The sequence below is a fragment of the Rhododendron vialii genome, chromosome 4a (genome assembly GCF_030253575.1).
Source record: "Rhododendron vialii isolate Sample 1 chromosome 4a, ASM3025357v1".
Classification (NCBI taxonomy): domain Eukaryota; kingdom Viridiplantae; phylum Streptophyta; class Magnoliopsida; order Ericales; family Ericaceae; genus Rhododendron; species Rhododendron vialii.
This window is the reverse complement of record NC_080560.1, coordinates 14,900,726-14,915,626: the sequence shown is the minus strand read 5'-3', so window position 1 is coordinate 14,915,626 and position 14,901 is coordinate 14,900,726. Positions and strand designations below refer to the sequence as shown.

Below are 14,901 nucleotides of genomic sequence, written 5' to 3'. Positions count from 1 at the left end.
AGTAGAAATTATCTGGTCATGACTCAAACAATGTGTTCACTCAATGGATTGACACCTGCAGAAGTTCCCTCATCTCTCCTCCATTATAAGTATGCAAACTGGAAATTCAATGATACTTATCCGGAAGAATGGCGCCAAAATATCCGTTATCTTTTGGAACAGTATTACTTGACTGACAGAGATGAAGAAAGTAATTCAGATGATCCAGAGTGACAAGGGTGAAAATTATTGGTGTTTACTGTTTGTTGTTGTATCATATTATTGGTGTATACTGTAATATAAAGTGTGGTAGTATTGTCCTCTTTCCGGAGATGGGTGAAAGTCTTGTAATAGTAATAAATGCCTGTAAGTCTGTAAACTAAGTCTTAGGTCTTAGGTAATAAATACTGTAACCTAAAGTCTTTGTAGTAAATGCATGCCCAGTAACAAAAACAGTAAAAAAATGGACGGGCACCAATTATATAAACTATGTGTAAGCCTCCTTACTCCGTCTATAAAAGGAGAGCTTCATCTTTGTAAAAATCAAGCTAATGAAAGCCAGTGTCTTCTTAATATATCATGCATGCCCAGTAACAAAAGTCCTATGCAGTAGAAAAATAGACGGGCACCAATTATGCAAACTCTGTGTAAGCCTCCTTATTCCGTCTATAAAAGGAGAGCTTCACTTCTGTAAAAATCAAGCTAATGAAAGCCAGTGTCTTTTTAATATATCCTGTGTCTTGTATTCTCTTCGATCCTAACCTACTTAGTGTTTGTACCCACTTGGTGTCTGTAAACTTGGTATCAGAGCAAGTTTACAGACACCAAGTGGGTACAAACACTAAGTAGGTTAGGATCGAAGAGAATACAAGACACATGATATATTAAGAAGATACTGGCTTTCATTAGCTTGATTTTTACAGAGGTGAAGATCTCCTTTTATAGACGGAGTAAGGAGGCTTACACATAGTTTACATAATTGGTGCCCGTCCATTTTTCTACTGCATAGGACTTTTGTTACTGGGCATGCATTTACTACAAAAACTTTAGGTTACAGTATTTATTACCTAAGACTTAGTTTACAGACTTACAGACATTTATTACTATTACAAGACTTTCACCCCTCTCCGAAAAGAGGACAATACTACCACACTTTATATTACAGTACACACCAATAATATGATACAACAACAAACAGTAAACACCAATAATTTTCACCCTTGTCACTCTGGATCATCTGAACTACTTTGTAACGCTCCGAATTTTGGGTACGTTAAATAAGTAATTTTATTGAAAATAAACTGAGTCTGGCTCTTTATTACAACAAAACTTAAAAGAAGTACTTTTATTACACAAGGAAAGGGAACTAAGGTTCCTAACTACATCTTCGTCTGCTCCTCCATCTGAGCCAGCTCTTCAGCTCCAAAGGCCTTCGATGTGTACAGCTTACCTTGTTCATCTACAAAGTCTGACACATTATACCAGCGTCGCCACCGATATAATATGTCAGGGTCACCAAAAGGCAACACCGTGAGCTACGAAAGCTCAATAGAAAAATCCTTACCCACTAACCCATAACTTAAAACAACAGGAAAATAATAATACATCGATTTCCACATGATACATATATACGCAGTTAATCATTGACACATCCACATTCATTAATCATCTATCGTTAGTGTCCAAAATTTTCGGGTTTCTCCTACGCGACTCATCGTAGATCGTGTCAACATTTTCACATACCAATTCATCTTTCAAAAATCATTTGTTTAACTCACACAATTTTGCATTGGCTCCGTACCGCGGATAACCAAGCTACACACCCAACCTCACAATGGTTCCGTTTTTCTCGGATCCCATTGGAACACACACAAAACACACTCCACACAATGGGCTACCACGTCCGGCCACATTGCGGTTTCCAAAACATTTCCTTTCAAACCAAAATTTATTTTTAACACACCCAATCTCGGTTCCGCCGCGCCGGTCTCCCGAGTATCCTCACAATGGTTCCGCCGCGCCGGGTTCCCATTGGCACACAATTGCATTGGCTCCTCTCCGCGGATAACCAAGCCATACTTCACCATGGTTCCGCCGGTCCGGGTTCCCATGGGAACGCACACAACCTCACAATGGTTCCGCTATTCCGGATCTCCATTGGAACACACACAACCTCACAATGGTTCCGCTTTTCCCGGATTCCCATTGGAACACACACAACCTCACAATGGTTTCGCTTTTCCCGGATTTCCATTGGAACACACACACACCTCACACAATGGGCAAGTCCGGCCACATTGCGGATTCCAAAACTTTTCACTCTTTTCAAATCTTTCTTTTATACACGCACACACACACAACTCACATAATGCCACCCAAAATCGGTCATTATGTAGTTTCAAAATATTTTCTCCTCGAAAAACATTTCCTTCCATTAACCACACCCTAGGTGTCATGTTTTTACTTTCTCGGTTTTCGTGTCTCGTTTACATGTAAAGACTCCGCGGTAGGACAAACGTAAGCAAGAATCATCCTAACAAGATCATCCAATTCCATATTACTCATCCCGCTCAATTACTACTTATAGCATAACGCCACATGTACGGACGCCCTTGGAGTGTATCACTTATGCTTATTCAAAGCACAACGCCACATGTACGGACGTCTTTGGAGTGAAATCACTTATGCTTTATCACATACCACAAGTAATACAAACAACTCATATACGCATACTCATAACTATCTTAAAGATCAAAATACGAATACTTCTAATCAAACAATAAGTACGTAAGGATGAACTACATATAATTAGCGGTTCAAAATAACAACGTTATACTTGAGACGGAAAGTAAATAAAGATAACCTACTTTATACTTGGGGTGGAAGGTAAGGAGATCCTACATTATACTTAGGAATAGGGATAAGGAATTCCTACCTTACTTCTTGGCGGTAGTCGGCTACGGAAGGTTAGTCGGCTACGGAAAGTACGTCGGTGGTCGGGCGGAGTAACTTCCTACGGTGGTCTCCGGTAGCTTCGGAAGAGAAAGGTTTCTCTCGAAACTTCTTCTTGACTAACACTACTCTACTTTATGGATCGAAGGGTGGTCGAGTGGCGGTTTAGTGGCGGCTTAGGTTGAGTTTCTTGAAGAACTCAAGAACAAAGTAAGAACAAAGAAAGAACACAATTTTTCTAGAGAGAGAAGTTGCTAGGTGAAGGTGTGAGTTGAATGAGAAGCATGGGGTGCTATTTATAGGCAAAATTCTTGGCTCTTCCTCTCTCTCTATGGCCGGCCCTCTCTCTCTCTAAATCCTCCATGGATTTGCTCCATTAAGTCATCAAATCACTTCACATGTCAAGCCATGCTTTGTCCAATCCAAATCTTAGGTATAAGGCTATGTAATCAACTAAGATCTTAGGCTTTTTAGGTGAATCTAGGTAATTATAATCTAGGTTTAGCTTGTAGTCAAGGTCTAATGCTAATAAAGGCTAGGATTGTGTCATAAAGGTCCATCATAGGTTGTCATTAGGCAAAATAGTCTTAGGCCTAATAAGGTAGCTTGCAAGGCTAGGTTTAGTCCTTGGATTTGATCTTTGGGAGATTTGTTGGAAGAAAGGGGACAATGGTAGAAGATTTGGGAACTAAACAATCCTAGAAGTACAATGGGGGAGTTATGTTTGGCTAGGAGAAAGATTCACCAAGGATGAAGAAAGATCAAGGAAGGATCATGAAAGTACAATCCCATCTTCTTCTATCTTTCCTCCTCCTCCTCCTCTCTCTCTCTCTCTCTCTCTCTCTCTCTCTCTCTCTCGGCATTCTCTCTATCCCTCTCTCTCAAGTACACACACATACATGTATATATATATATATATATATACACACACAAATGCAAGAAAGAATAAGAAAGGTACAAAGTACAAGATTTTCAAAATCAAATACCCATTAAAGAAATCCAATTAGGCACATGCCCCTTTAAATAAATAAACTAGTGTACTCTAGGAAGATCAACTCCCCAATAAATTAATCCAATTGGGTACAAAACCCTAATACAAAATAATAAAAGAGTACTTAGAAAAACTTAGGTTTTAAGGCTACTAAGTACTTACCAAATAAAATATGGTACTTCGTCACATGGGAATTTAGGAAAAATGACTATTTTAATGGACCCATGTACTAGTTGAAAGAATAATCCTTTTACCCAATGGATAATAAATCCCCTAACATTTATTGTCCAATGGATAATAGCTACTAGGAAACTTTTATAGTAAAATAATCAAAAAGTACTTTACAAAAGTCTATTTTTTTAAGATACTAGTACTTTGTTTAAATCTTTCATTAAACCCTTATAATATAAAAAATTGGGTTTCTATTATCCAATGAATAATAGTTCCCCTAACTTTTATTGTCCAAAGGACAAAGAATAAAGCCAAATTAATAAAAGGAAATAAATAAGTAATTTCTAGGGTTGAAAAGGTTGACTAGTCAAATCAACTTTATTGGAAGGTTCCCTAGTCACATCGGTACTTTATTTGGTCAAAAGACTCTATTATCCAAGGGTCACTAACTTCCCTAACGGTTATTACCCAATGGGTAATAATTTCCCTTGCGGTTAATAACCATTGGACAAAAGAGTACAAATACCTTTTCTTTTAAAATAAGATTTTGAAAGACTACATGTACTTTTATAATAAAAAGTTTATTATCCAATGGACAAAAATTACCCTTGTGGTTTTTAACCAATAGATATTGGAGGGGTGGGAGAATTCTCAATAAACAAAGAATAAATGTACTTTGCACATGTGTTTTTAAACCCATTAAAATACTATATCCTTGTACTTATCAAAATATTTTAAAGGAAAGCCTATTGTCCAATGGATAAAAATTACCCTAACCATTATGGTCCAATGGGTAAAGGCAAAGGTTCAAAAGGTCCAAAAGGTCCAAAAGGTTCAACTAGTAACTAGGTGAGTTGGTTGCTCGGTTCCTCCAAGCAGTCGGTTGGAAATTAACTATATTGGTCACGTAGGGTTTCTAGTCGAGAGTCAACCACTGACCAAAATCTAACTATAACGGAAATTAACAAGAAATCATATAGCCACTCAAGAGAAAATAAGTAATTCAAATAAAATTCAAATATTTAACGAAATTTTTACTGACCAAAATTCAGGGGCGTTACATACTTTCTTCATCTCTGTCAGTCAAGTAATACTGTTCCAAAAGATAGAGGATATTTTGGCGTCATTTTTCCGGATAAGTATCATTGAATTTCCAGTTTGCAGACTCATAATGGAGGAGAGATAAGGGAACTTCTGCAGGTGTCAATCCATTGAGTGAACACATTGTTTGAGTCATGACCAGATAATTTCCATTGTGGACTCAATGCTTGGGGACTCTTGATATGCTGAAAGGAATATGGTGTGATACTCCTTCTCCAAGTAATAGAACCATCAGGATTAGGAAGACATCTGTTGTTGCGAGTTGTCCAAAAAGCAAATTGGAGGTCTTCGTCTGGACCTGTGGTGACTTGTCTGATCTTCTGTTGCCAATAGGGTATGTTGCCAAAGAGCAGAAGAAATTTCAAAAAGAAATCTTCTGGAGGTTGAACTTGATTGAACGCCGCATGAGCCAGATAGACCAAGACTGCTGATTTATTAAAACAAACACTTATAGTATATACATCAACTAGATACCATAAGAGGAGAAAAGCTTCTTTTTTGAAATAAAAGACATTATGGTAGGACACTTCAAACTGGGTGAGAAATGGATAAACAGGATGGAAGGGTAGACCTTTTATGGGACCTTCATCAAGACCATACTTGAAAATATAGAGATGTTGAAGGTTTTGACACATTTGGACACATCTAGAAAGAATGGTTAACTCAAAAAGATGACACTGAAGGTGGACAGGGAGATTGACTGGGTGGAAACAGGAAATCATGGGAAAGCAACCAGAAACAAAGGAATGTGGTTTTATTTTTGAAAACTGGTTGATTTCTCTTTTGAGCCTTGACAAAAAAATTAGGGAGGACATTTGTTTTTCCTTTTATATGAACAGCATCAAAACTCCAATTGGAAAACCAATTTGCCCATCTGAGTAACTGTGCCTTTGGAAGATGCTTCTGTTTGAACTTGAGCATACTGGGGAAACTCATACCAAGGAGCCTTCTTTTTTCTTTTGTGGAGGTGAACTACAAAAGAGCCTTCGTTGCCATCCTTTGTTTTTTTTTTTAATCAGAAGGAAATGATTCGTGTTAGATAAAGCTCATCGGCACTTACAAAGGATTCCATGCAAAATACGAGGATAAAAATATAAACAACAAAGCACCAAAAATAAAAGGGCCATCTCCTCCGGCTAGACATGAGCCTCCTTAGATCACTGGATAAAGGCTTACATGCTGGCTTAATAGCTTTACTACTACTGATGGCGAAAGGGAGAAAAGTTGGGCTAGTTGCTGGAAAGGGAAAGAAAAAGGATCATTTGGAGAGAGAGAGAGAGAGAGAGAGAGAGAGAGAATTCCTCTTTTCCATCTGTTGAAGCAATGCTTTTGTGATACAAGACACTTGATTGCAGGAACACAAAAGAATTTGGGAAAGATTTGTATCCTAAAAGCATGTTTGAGTATCACGAGGGAAGCAATACTAGTTCAAAGGACCGGTAGAAATCTGTGAAGTTTCTTTAAAATGCTAAAAACAGCTGCCCATGCAAAACTAATGAATTCATTGTTTTCTTGTAGTATTATTTGTTGTACTTTTCATATTTTCCCTTTAAACCCTTCAGAAGCCATTATGCAACAGATTCAATGGAGTCATTCCTGAGCACACTTTCCAATTGGAAGCATAGCTTGGTAGGAAAAATAGAAGAAATAACATTTCCATAGTATTGTCAATTTATGCCATTCCATGAAGTTCTTATAGAGCTCCTTTCCTACAAAGCACGGAATGAAAGATTGTTCATCTGCGTTGCAACACTAGCATGTCAATAGTTCTGACTTTGGCATCCAGCCCGGGGCGAGCGGGACCCCGCTTGCCCGGGACAGCACCAATCCCCAGTTGCCATTCTAGATGCTCTGAAGTTTGAAAGAATGTGTCATATCCTATTTTGAATCACAAGGATATGCCTATACCTGTACTACTATTTTTTGAGGCAGCCAAAAATCAAAGACCATACAATTGGCTTTTCTTTATCCAGGTTATCCCCAAATTTTGGGGAAAGATTCTCCACATAAAAGGCAAACAGATTCAAATAAAAAAGTACAGAACCTTTGACTATTTAATCAAAGGTATATATGCCAGAAGTATTCACAACCACAAATAACCATTTTTGCCTGAAATTACATCACACATTCACACTTTCTTTCTGGCACCTAATCGAAACAATAGAAGCAACAATACCCACTTGAAAAATTACACTAAGAACTCAGGAAGCACATCCCAAGTATCCTGAAACAGGGCTGAGCGGATAAACAAGAAAGTACAAAGAAAACAAGGAAAGAACCGAAAAAAACAGAAAAAAGGATTTACGTAGCAAACAATATCAAGATCCTGTGAATATTCATCTCTTTGGCTGCGTAATTTCTTTCTGTATTTATCGGCCCTAATTGCCCATATTCACCTGCAATGATCCATCTTTCATCAATTTCAAACTCAGATTCTTGTACCGCTCACGTGAATATTGCCTTGATGCTTTTCTCCAATCTGTGCCGGCCTTCATCATCGTAGCAAACTCCTCATAACTTATACGTCCATCCTGCAAACACAAGAAACGGAATTAGGAATTGAACCAAACATTAAAAATCTTGCCACATCAAATGGAATCCATATAATATGCTAAAGTGGCAAGATCACAAGCAGTGGAGGCTTCTGAAGCATCTCACTTCACAATATTTTCCTACATTTTCATTACCTTCCCATGCTGTTCAGAAATCCAAAGCATAGCATAAAAGATCACTATGATATAACTCGACGTCTAATATCCAAACTTCTACTGTAATCCATGCTAAACCGGAAATCCAAAGTGAACACAAACAAAAACTAATACAACTAATACAGACCTTGTCAGTGTCCACATCCTGCATGATGGCATTGATGACTTCTTCATTGTTAGTCTCAACTTCATCAGCCAAGGCATCCGTTAGTTCCTCAATCTCTATATACCCACTTTGGTTTTTATCGAAGAATTCAAAGGCCTTGTGAAGGTGATCCTCGTTGCCCATCTTTCTGAGGTGAACAGAAATAGCCACAAACTCTCCATAGTCTAAATGTCCGTCCTTGTCTACATCACCCTATAAAACCAACATGAATAAATTCAGTGAAATGAAGAATTAACGATATATTACTAGAAGAATTGACTTCCAGTGTCTAAATAGTATGTTAACCACAGTTAGCAGCGGCCTTATGGTAATTGGTGGCTACCCCTTTATCAATAACGTCTGTACGTCGGTACAGTTTCACATTAGACTGCCCAAGACCACGGCATAGGGAGCCTCGGTCACAATTACAGTGGATTCTTAAATCTTCTAACATACTTCTAGACAATATGTAAATGCCTGGCCTGAATTAGAAACCTCTTCCACCTATTTTCTCATACAAATGGAGGAAGGTACTCACAGCTTCCATAAGAATCAGGAGATCTGAATCAGGAATCTGCTGGCCAAACTTCTGCAACCCAACTCTTAGCTCATCAATGTTGATCTTCCCTCTGTTGCTAGTATCCATCAATTGAAATCCCTCCTTTAACCCAGCTGCTTCCTCCACTGACAGATGCTCAGCAATCACCTGTTAATTGCCAAAGTATTTTCAGTACTGAAATGCATTTGCAGAACTGTGTACACACTAAGACCGACTGACGCTGACAAACAATCTTGAACGGCAAAGTAACCAAGACTAGGAGATATCTGCTTATTCAATTCAAGCACTGAAACATTACCTTAAGAGCTCGTTTCTTAAGTTTGTTCATCACAGAAAATTGCTTGAGCCTTGCTCTCACGGTTTCACCTAAAGAAACATTTGGAGCCTTTTTGGCATTTTGTAACCAAGGATGATCTGAAATTGAACAAGTGAGTCATGGTTTAGGTTTTTAAGAAAATGATACTACGCAATTTTTATTAAGGAGATTACTTATTTTGCTATGCATTGTTTACATAGAAAAAATCCACACGCTACCTAGCACTTGCTGAGCAGTAAGCCGGCGCTGAGGATCAGGGTCAAGCATCTTCTTTACAAGGTCTTTTGCATTGTCTGAAACTTTGGGCCATGGATCCCTTTTAAAATCTACAACGGAACGAATGATTGCTTGAGCAACTCCTTGTTCAGTCTCTGCACAGTTAAAAGAATAGGTTTTTAAACAACAAAGGAAACCAGAACAATTCCTCTAATGTTTCATATAACGGCATACTGCAGCATAAACATTCATGCAGCCAACATAAATAGATTCATAATGTTATGGAAAATTCCAGTTGTCATTCAAACAAAGTGTAGGGGTTTCTCTGATTCTAACACTGATAATATTTGCAACACTCGGGAAAAGTATAAATCCTCTTTTCCCCGAATATGTCCTCAAGCAATCCCATGGGGGTAAAAAGGAATATACCAATCAAAAGGAAGACCACTGGATGGAAAACACTTAAAAGAAGGAACACACTTCATTGCTTTGAACTACAGCAATGTATGCGTAATTTTGTCACACGACTTTTATAAAAAGGAACTCTACAATTTTCCTATTTTGCACATGAAGGCTACAACGAAAATGTATTTTTCAGGCTACGACCTCGAGAAAATGAAAAATTGTAGTCAAATATTTTGAAAACAAAGACTGACCTGCCCAAAAAGGAGGGACACCACAAAGTAAGATATAAAGGATTACTCCAGCGCTCCAGACATCTACTTCTGGACCGTAATTCCGTTTTAGCACTTCAGGAGCCATGTAATAAGGACTTCCCACAATTTCATTAAATATCTGACCTGTTCCAAATTCAACAAATTCAGCCATCATAAATGAAGATTAACTATGAAGTCTATGATGGTCAACAACCAAATGAAAGAAGTGAACGGGTATCGAAAGACATTACCAGGTTTAAAAAATACTGACAGCCCAAAATCAATTGCCTTAAGGGCAGCCGTTTCCTTCTTATTTGCAAACAAGAAGTTCTCAGGTTTGAGATCCCGATGCATGACCCCATGCTTGTGACACATCTGCAACACAACAAAAGGACTATAATTGCATTTCTAGAAGCATGTCCAAAAGTCAAATCATTCGAGGAATAGTAGAAGGAAAATGGAAACAATCTTTTCTGAAGCAAGAAGAAAAACTGGAAACAGCCAATAGAACAGTTGACTTCATTGAGACCAAAGCAATGCCATGAATAAAGCCCAAACCAAACAGTTAAAGGAAAACTAAAGACAATGAAGCAAAACCTATCAAAAGGAAGTTAACTACAATAGAATTGGAATTTGGAAAAGGTTGCATATTTTGCAACAAGGCCACAATTAACTGACTTTTCACAATCTATCATGGGAGATAGAAGTCTTGGCATGGAACTAAGACATGCTAAACTTTTGGGGTCACCCAAAATCAGCTGATAAGTTATTTTCATATGGGTAAACTGAAAAGCGAAAAATACCAGGTACAGACATTTACATCAACTAGGACTTGAATTCCCTCCATTCCAACAACTAACCCATAGAAGCCGGCAACACAATGTACCATCTTAGAAACCAAGGTCATCGGCAGGAAACAACTGAAACGAAATCAAAACTTCCAACATTGGCTGCAGACAGACGTGAACTTTTTGGGTTCTCAGTAAGGACTTCTATTGAATTCCCCTTTGCACATAAACAGACATATCCACTTAGGCGTGTATATTATCTCCAAGCTTATAATCATATAGAACTAACCATGATCCTCCAGTTGCAAATATGGAAACATACATCAAATAAGAAAAATTTAGGAAAATAGAATGCAGGTCGTAGCAATAATACTAAAACAAATACTGACTCCCATATAGACCAGAGTGATGAAAGATCCAGGCCGTCCAAAACCAATAACATGACATCAATAACTAAAGAAAGATCTTCACCTGAATAACTTCAACAATCGTCCGAGTCACAAAAGCAGCCGCCCTTTCGGTGTAATGCCCCCGTGCAACGATCCGATCGAACAGTTCCCCTCCCTCACAAAGCTCCATCACCAAGTGAACTGCATTATCATCCTCATAAGTGTCCTTCAAGGTCACGATATTTGGGTGCGTCGGCAAACACTTCATGATCTCAACCTCTCTCCTCACATCCTCTATATCCACTCTAGTCCTCAGCTTATTCTTCGATATTGATTTACAAGCAAACACTTCCCCAGAAGATCTATCAGTACACAAGTATGTGATCCCGAATTCGCCCCGGCCCAGCTCACGGCCCAGCTCGTAGGTCTGCTCAATTTCATGGCCAGTTGGTTCGTCCAATACATAGGTTTTGTATCCAACATTTCCAACTGGACGGGTCGCTATATAGTCAATAGCAAATGGGTTTGGTTTCTTTTTGCCCTTTTTCTTGTCTGAATCAAAAGATGGTGAAACACAACAATTACCCATCAATCAAAACCTTCAAATTCTTAACTTTCTTTGTTTGATGAATTTTCTTCCCAGATCAAAATCTGAACTACCAAACCCTTGTCTTTTTGACTAACAAATAGATGAAGATGTATCAAGCCCTAATCTTTTTTTCCAAGAAAACATAGAAATCAAGGAAAACAAAACCTGGGTTTTCTTCCAAATCAAAACTTGAGGTTTGACACACCAACCTTGAACTCTCAGATCTTTGGAACCCAATTGTAAATCTCGATGAGAGAGAGAGAGAGAGAGGCACGATTGCAAGATGTAGACTTCAGGCTGTCAATTGAGGAAATTGGCTACACAATGAATTGTGGGGAGGTTAAGAGGAGATTTTAAGGGAGGGAAAGAGAAGGGTTTGGAGAAGGGGACGAGAGGAGGAATATAAGCGTGTGAATCTCATCATGTAGACCACGGAGAGAGAGAGAGATGTGCAGAAAGGTCAAACCAATTCGTGGAGACTTCCCTCCTCTTCATTCTCTCTCCTCCAGAGAGAGAGAGAGAGAGAGAGAGAGAGAGACTTGTTCTATATGCTTTCTTCAGTTTCTTGTTGTTTACCAAAAATCAAAAATGGTTTTCCAAACGGGAAAATTTCAAAATGACACCTAAACTTCGCACCAAATGTTACAGAGACATTTAAATTTAAGTTTATTTCAATTAAATATCTATATTAACAAAATTCTCAAATTTAGACCCCCGCCGTTATATTCCGTCCAAAAAATTGACACCGCATCTCTTACCTGTTTACCTGGCCCCATTGCATATGTTTCCAACAGGGAACGATGCACTCAAGCCAAACTCCTCACTTTACCTCACGTTTCGGAAGGAAAATGATCTTAACCTAATTGATTTTCCTCCATTTCTCTCTCTACAAATTTGGCTATTGTTCTACCATCTCCCTCACTTCAACCCTAAACCTGAAGCCCTTCCTCCTCCCTTGTTCAACAGATGATGAAAAGAACTAAGGGCCAATTTGACTTTAAAAGCCAAATAGTAACTTATTTTTTGTCTATTCAAAATAATTCGCATTTGTTAGTTTTGCGTTAAACTTTTGTGACTTATTAATTCTTCTCGACGAAAGGAATCGGAGAAGTAAAATTTTTTATCGAAACTCAATTTTTTTTAAAAAGACAAAAATAAGTAAAATAAGTTGAGTTTCGTTCAAATTTTTTTACTTTTCTGATTCCTCTAGTCAAGACGAATCAATAAGTCATAAAAATAAGTCATAAAAATTTGACGCAAAACAAACAAATGCAAAAAAAAAAAAAAGTTGAATTAAGACAAAAAATAAGTTAACTTTTCAATTCAAACCCACCATGAGAGTTCTACCATGAAGACCTAGAGAAAATCCTAATTTTTTCTTCTTTTTGCTTGGGACCACAAGGAAAAGATAAAGTAATGGGTAAAGTGATGGATTTCTCTTGAGTGCATCGTTCCCTATTGGAAACATGTGCAATGAGGCAATTAATCGGGTTGTAGATGCCATGTCAACAATTTTTGGGACGGAGTATAACGGCGGGGTCTAAATTTGAGGATTTTGTTAGTATGGGAGTTTAATTGAAATAAACTTAAATTTAGATGTCTCTGTAATATTTGATACAAAATTCAAATGCCATTTTAAAATTTCCCCCAAGATGAATTATTAACTACTACTCCTTCCGTCTCTTTTTAAATGTCCTATTTCGTAACTCTAACTTATTAAAAAAAATCATCATTATACCTTTCACGTCAACTTTTTCCTTCACTTTCCCTACTTACCCATCATCATTACACTTTTTATTCACTAACTTTTCAAAATGGAATCTACTTTTAGGGACAAAATAGACAATATACCAATTTTTACCTACTAACTTTACCAAATGGACACTTATTAAGGAACAGCCCAAAATAAAATACTGAATTTTAATAAGGGGACGAAAGGAGTACTATATAATATATAGCACCCCTCCATTACAATGTACAGGCTGACCTTTTTGTAGCACGCGGTATAAAAATTGAATACACATATACCATGATAATTACAATGACAACACACCATATCAAATGCATAAGAGTTCGCAACAATCAAATCAATCCCATAAACAACCACCTAACATATATATATATATATATATATATATATATATATATATTGTCATTCGGTAAAAGAGATCATTTACATCACATATGAAATACAGAGACGAACTGGTTGAAGGGAAAATGATAGTCAATGACGTGTTTTGATAATTAATATCCGCCAAGCACATTTTCAACATTAACAATATTTTTAGCATGTATTTGGCGAGTATTAATTATCAAAACATGTCATTGGCTGTCATTTCCCTTTGGTTGAATTGTTGGTCTTGGTTATCTTGTAGACTCTCACAATTAATGTAGTATCCCAGAGTACGCAGAAAAAGCCCTCTAAGGGTAAAACACTCAAACGAAGGTAGAAATATTCGAACTTTTGACCTTCTAGTGATATACAAAAGTTCTAATCAATTGAGCTAGCCCTAATCGGTTCTACAACCTACCTATGATATACACTCATATGGGACAAAAATAAACCAACATATCTAGATGAGGGTTCTAGATGGGATACAAATAAAACTTGACTCTTTGACCTCTCAATGTATACAAAATTCTATGGGAGACCACTTAAGTTTTTATTTTTTGGCTGACAATTTATGCATCAGTGTGAGGTTAGAGGAGAGTTAGTGGGTTAATAAGCAAAGGGGATTCGACGCCTCTCCATAAATTTGACCCATAAATCTTTTTCTTGAAAGTCAAGGGGTACAACCAGATAAGCTTAAGAGCCAAATAAAAAAAGCAGGTTTAATACTAAAGAAAATTGAATTTTATGCTGCTTTATCAGACAATGTATGAAAGAGTTTTCATGTCCTTTGATCAGCATCTAACCCTTCTTTTTCTCTCCCTTTTATCACACATTTCAAATGGAGTATTAAAAAAGTTCGTTGGGGAAAAATCATTTAAAAAGGAACAATGGTAAAACTGGGAGTGCCGAGATCTCAGGGGTATAAATGCATTAAAAATAAAAAGTGGGGCCGATTTTGACTACTTCACACTATAAAGGGTCTCTATGGTGGGCTTCTAGAAGGTCGCCTTTGGCAGACACGGCCAAGCTGAACTCCTCCAAGTTACGCGTGCCACGTGTACTTCGAAATTCTTGTGAATCCAATTACGATAATGCCCTTATTAGTTCTTTCCCAAAAGTGTCAAAGAGGTTTCTTTTCTCCTACTCTCCGGTCCTCTTTTTAGAGTCCAGTATTCTATTTAGGGTTGTCCTTTAATAAGTGTCCATTTTGTAAAGTTAATGGGTAAAA

The 14,901-nt window shown here is 37.6% G+C and overlaps 1 protein-coding gene across 1 annotated transcript; it reads right to left on the bottom strand.

Annotated features, from left to right (window-relative positions):
- Positions 1-7,216: 7,216 nt before the first annotated feature.
- On the bottom strand, positions 7,217-12,139 carry LOC131322133 (calcium-dependent protein kinase 8-like). Its single transcript, XM_058353322.1, has 8 exons — positions 11,054-12,139; positions 10,046-10,169; positions 9,795-9,938; positions 9,141-9,293; positions 8,905-9,020; positions 8,586-8,753; positions 8,030-8,260; positions 7,217-7,725 (listed from the first exon to the last, which is right to left on the bottom strand). The coding sequence occupies exons 1-8, from the start codon at positions 11,558-11,560 to the stop codon at positions 7,573-7,575; spliced, it is 1,596 nt and encodes a 531-aa protein (XP_058209305.1). The 5' UTR covers positions 11,561-12,139; the 3' UTR covers positions 7,217-7,572.
- Positions 12,140-14,901: the final 2,762 nt, after the last annotated feature.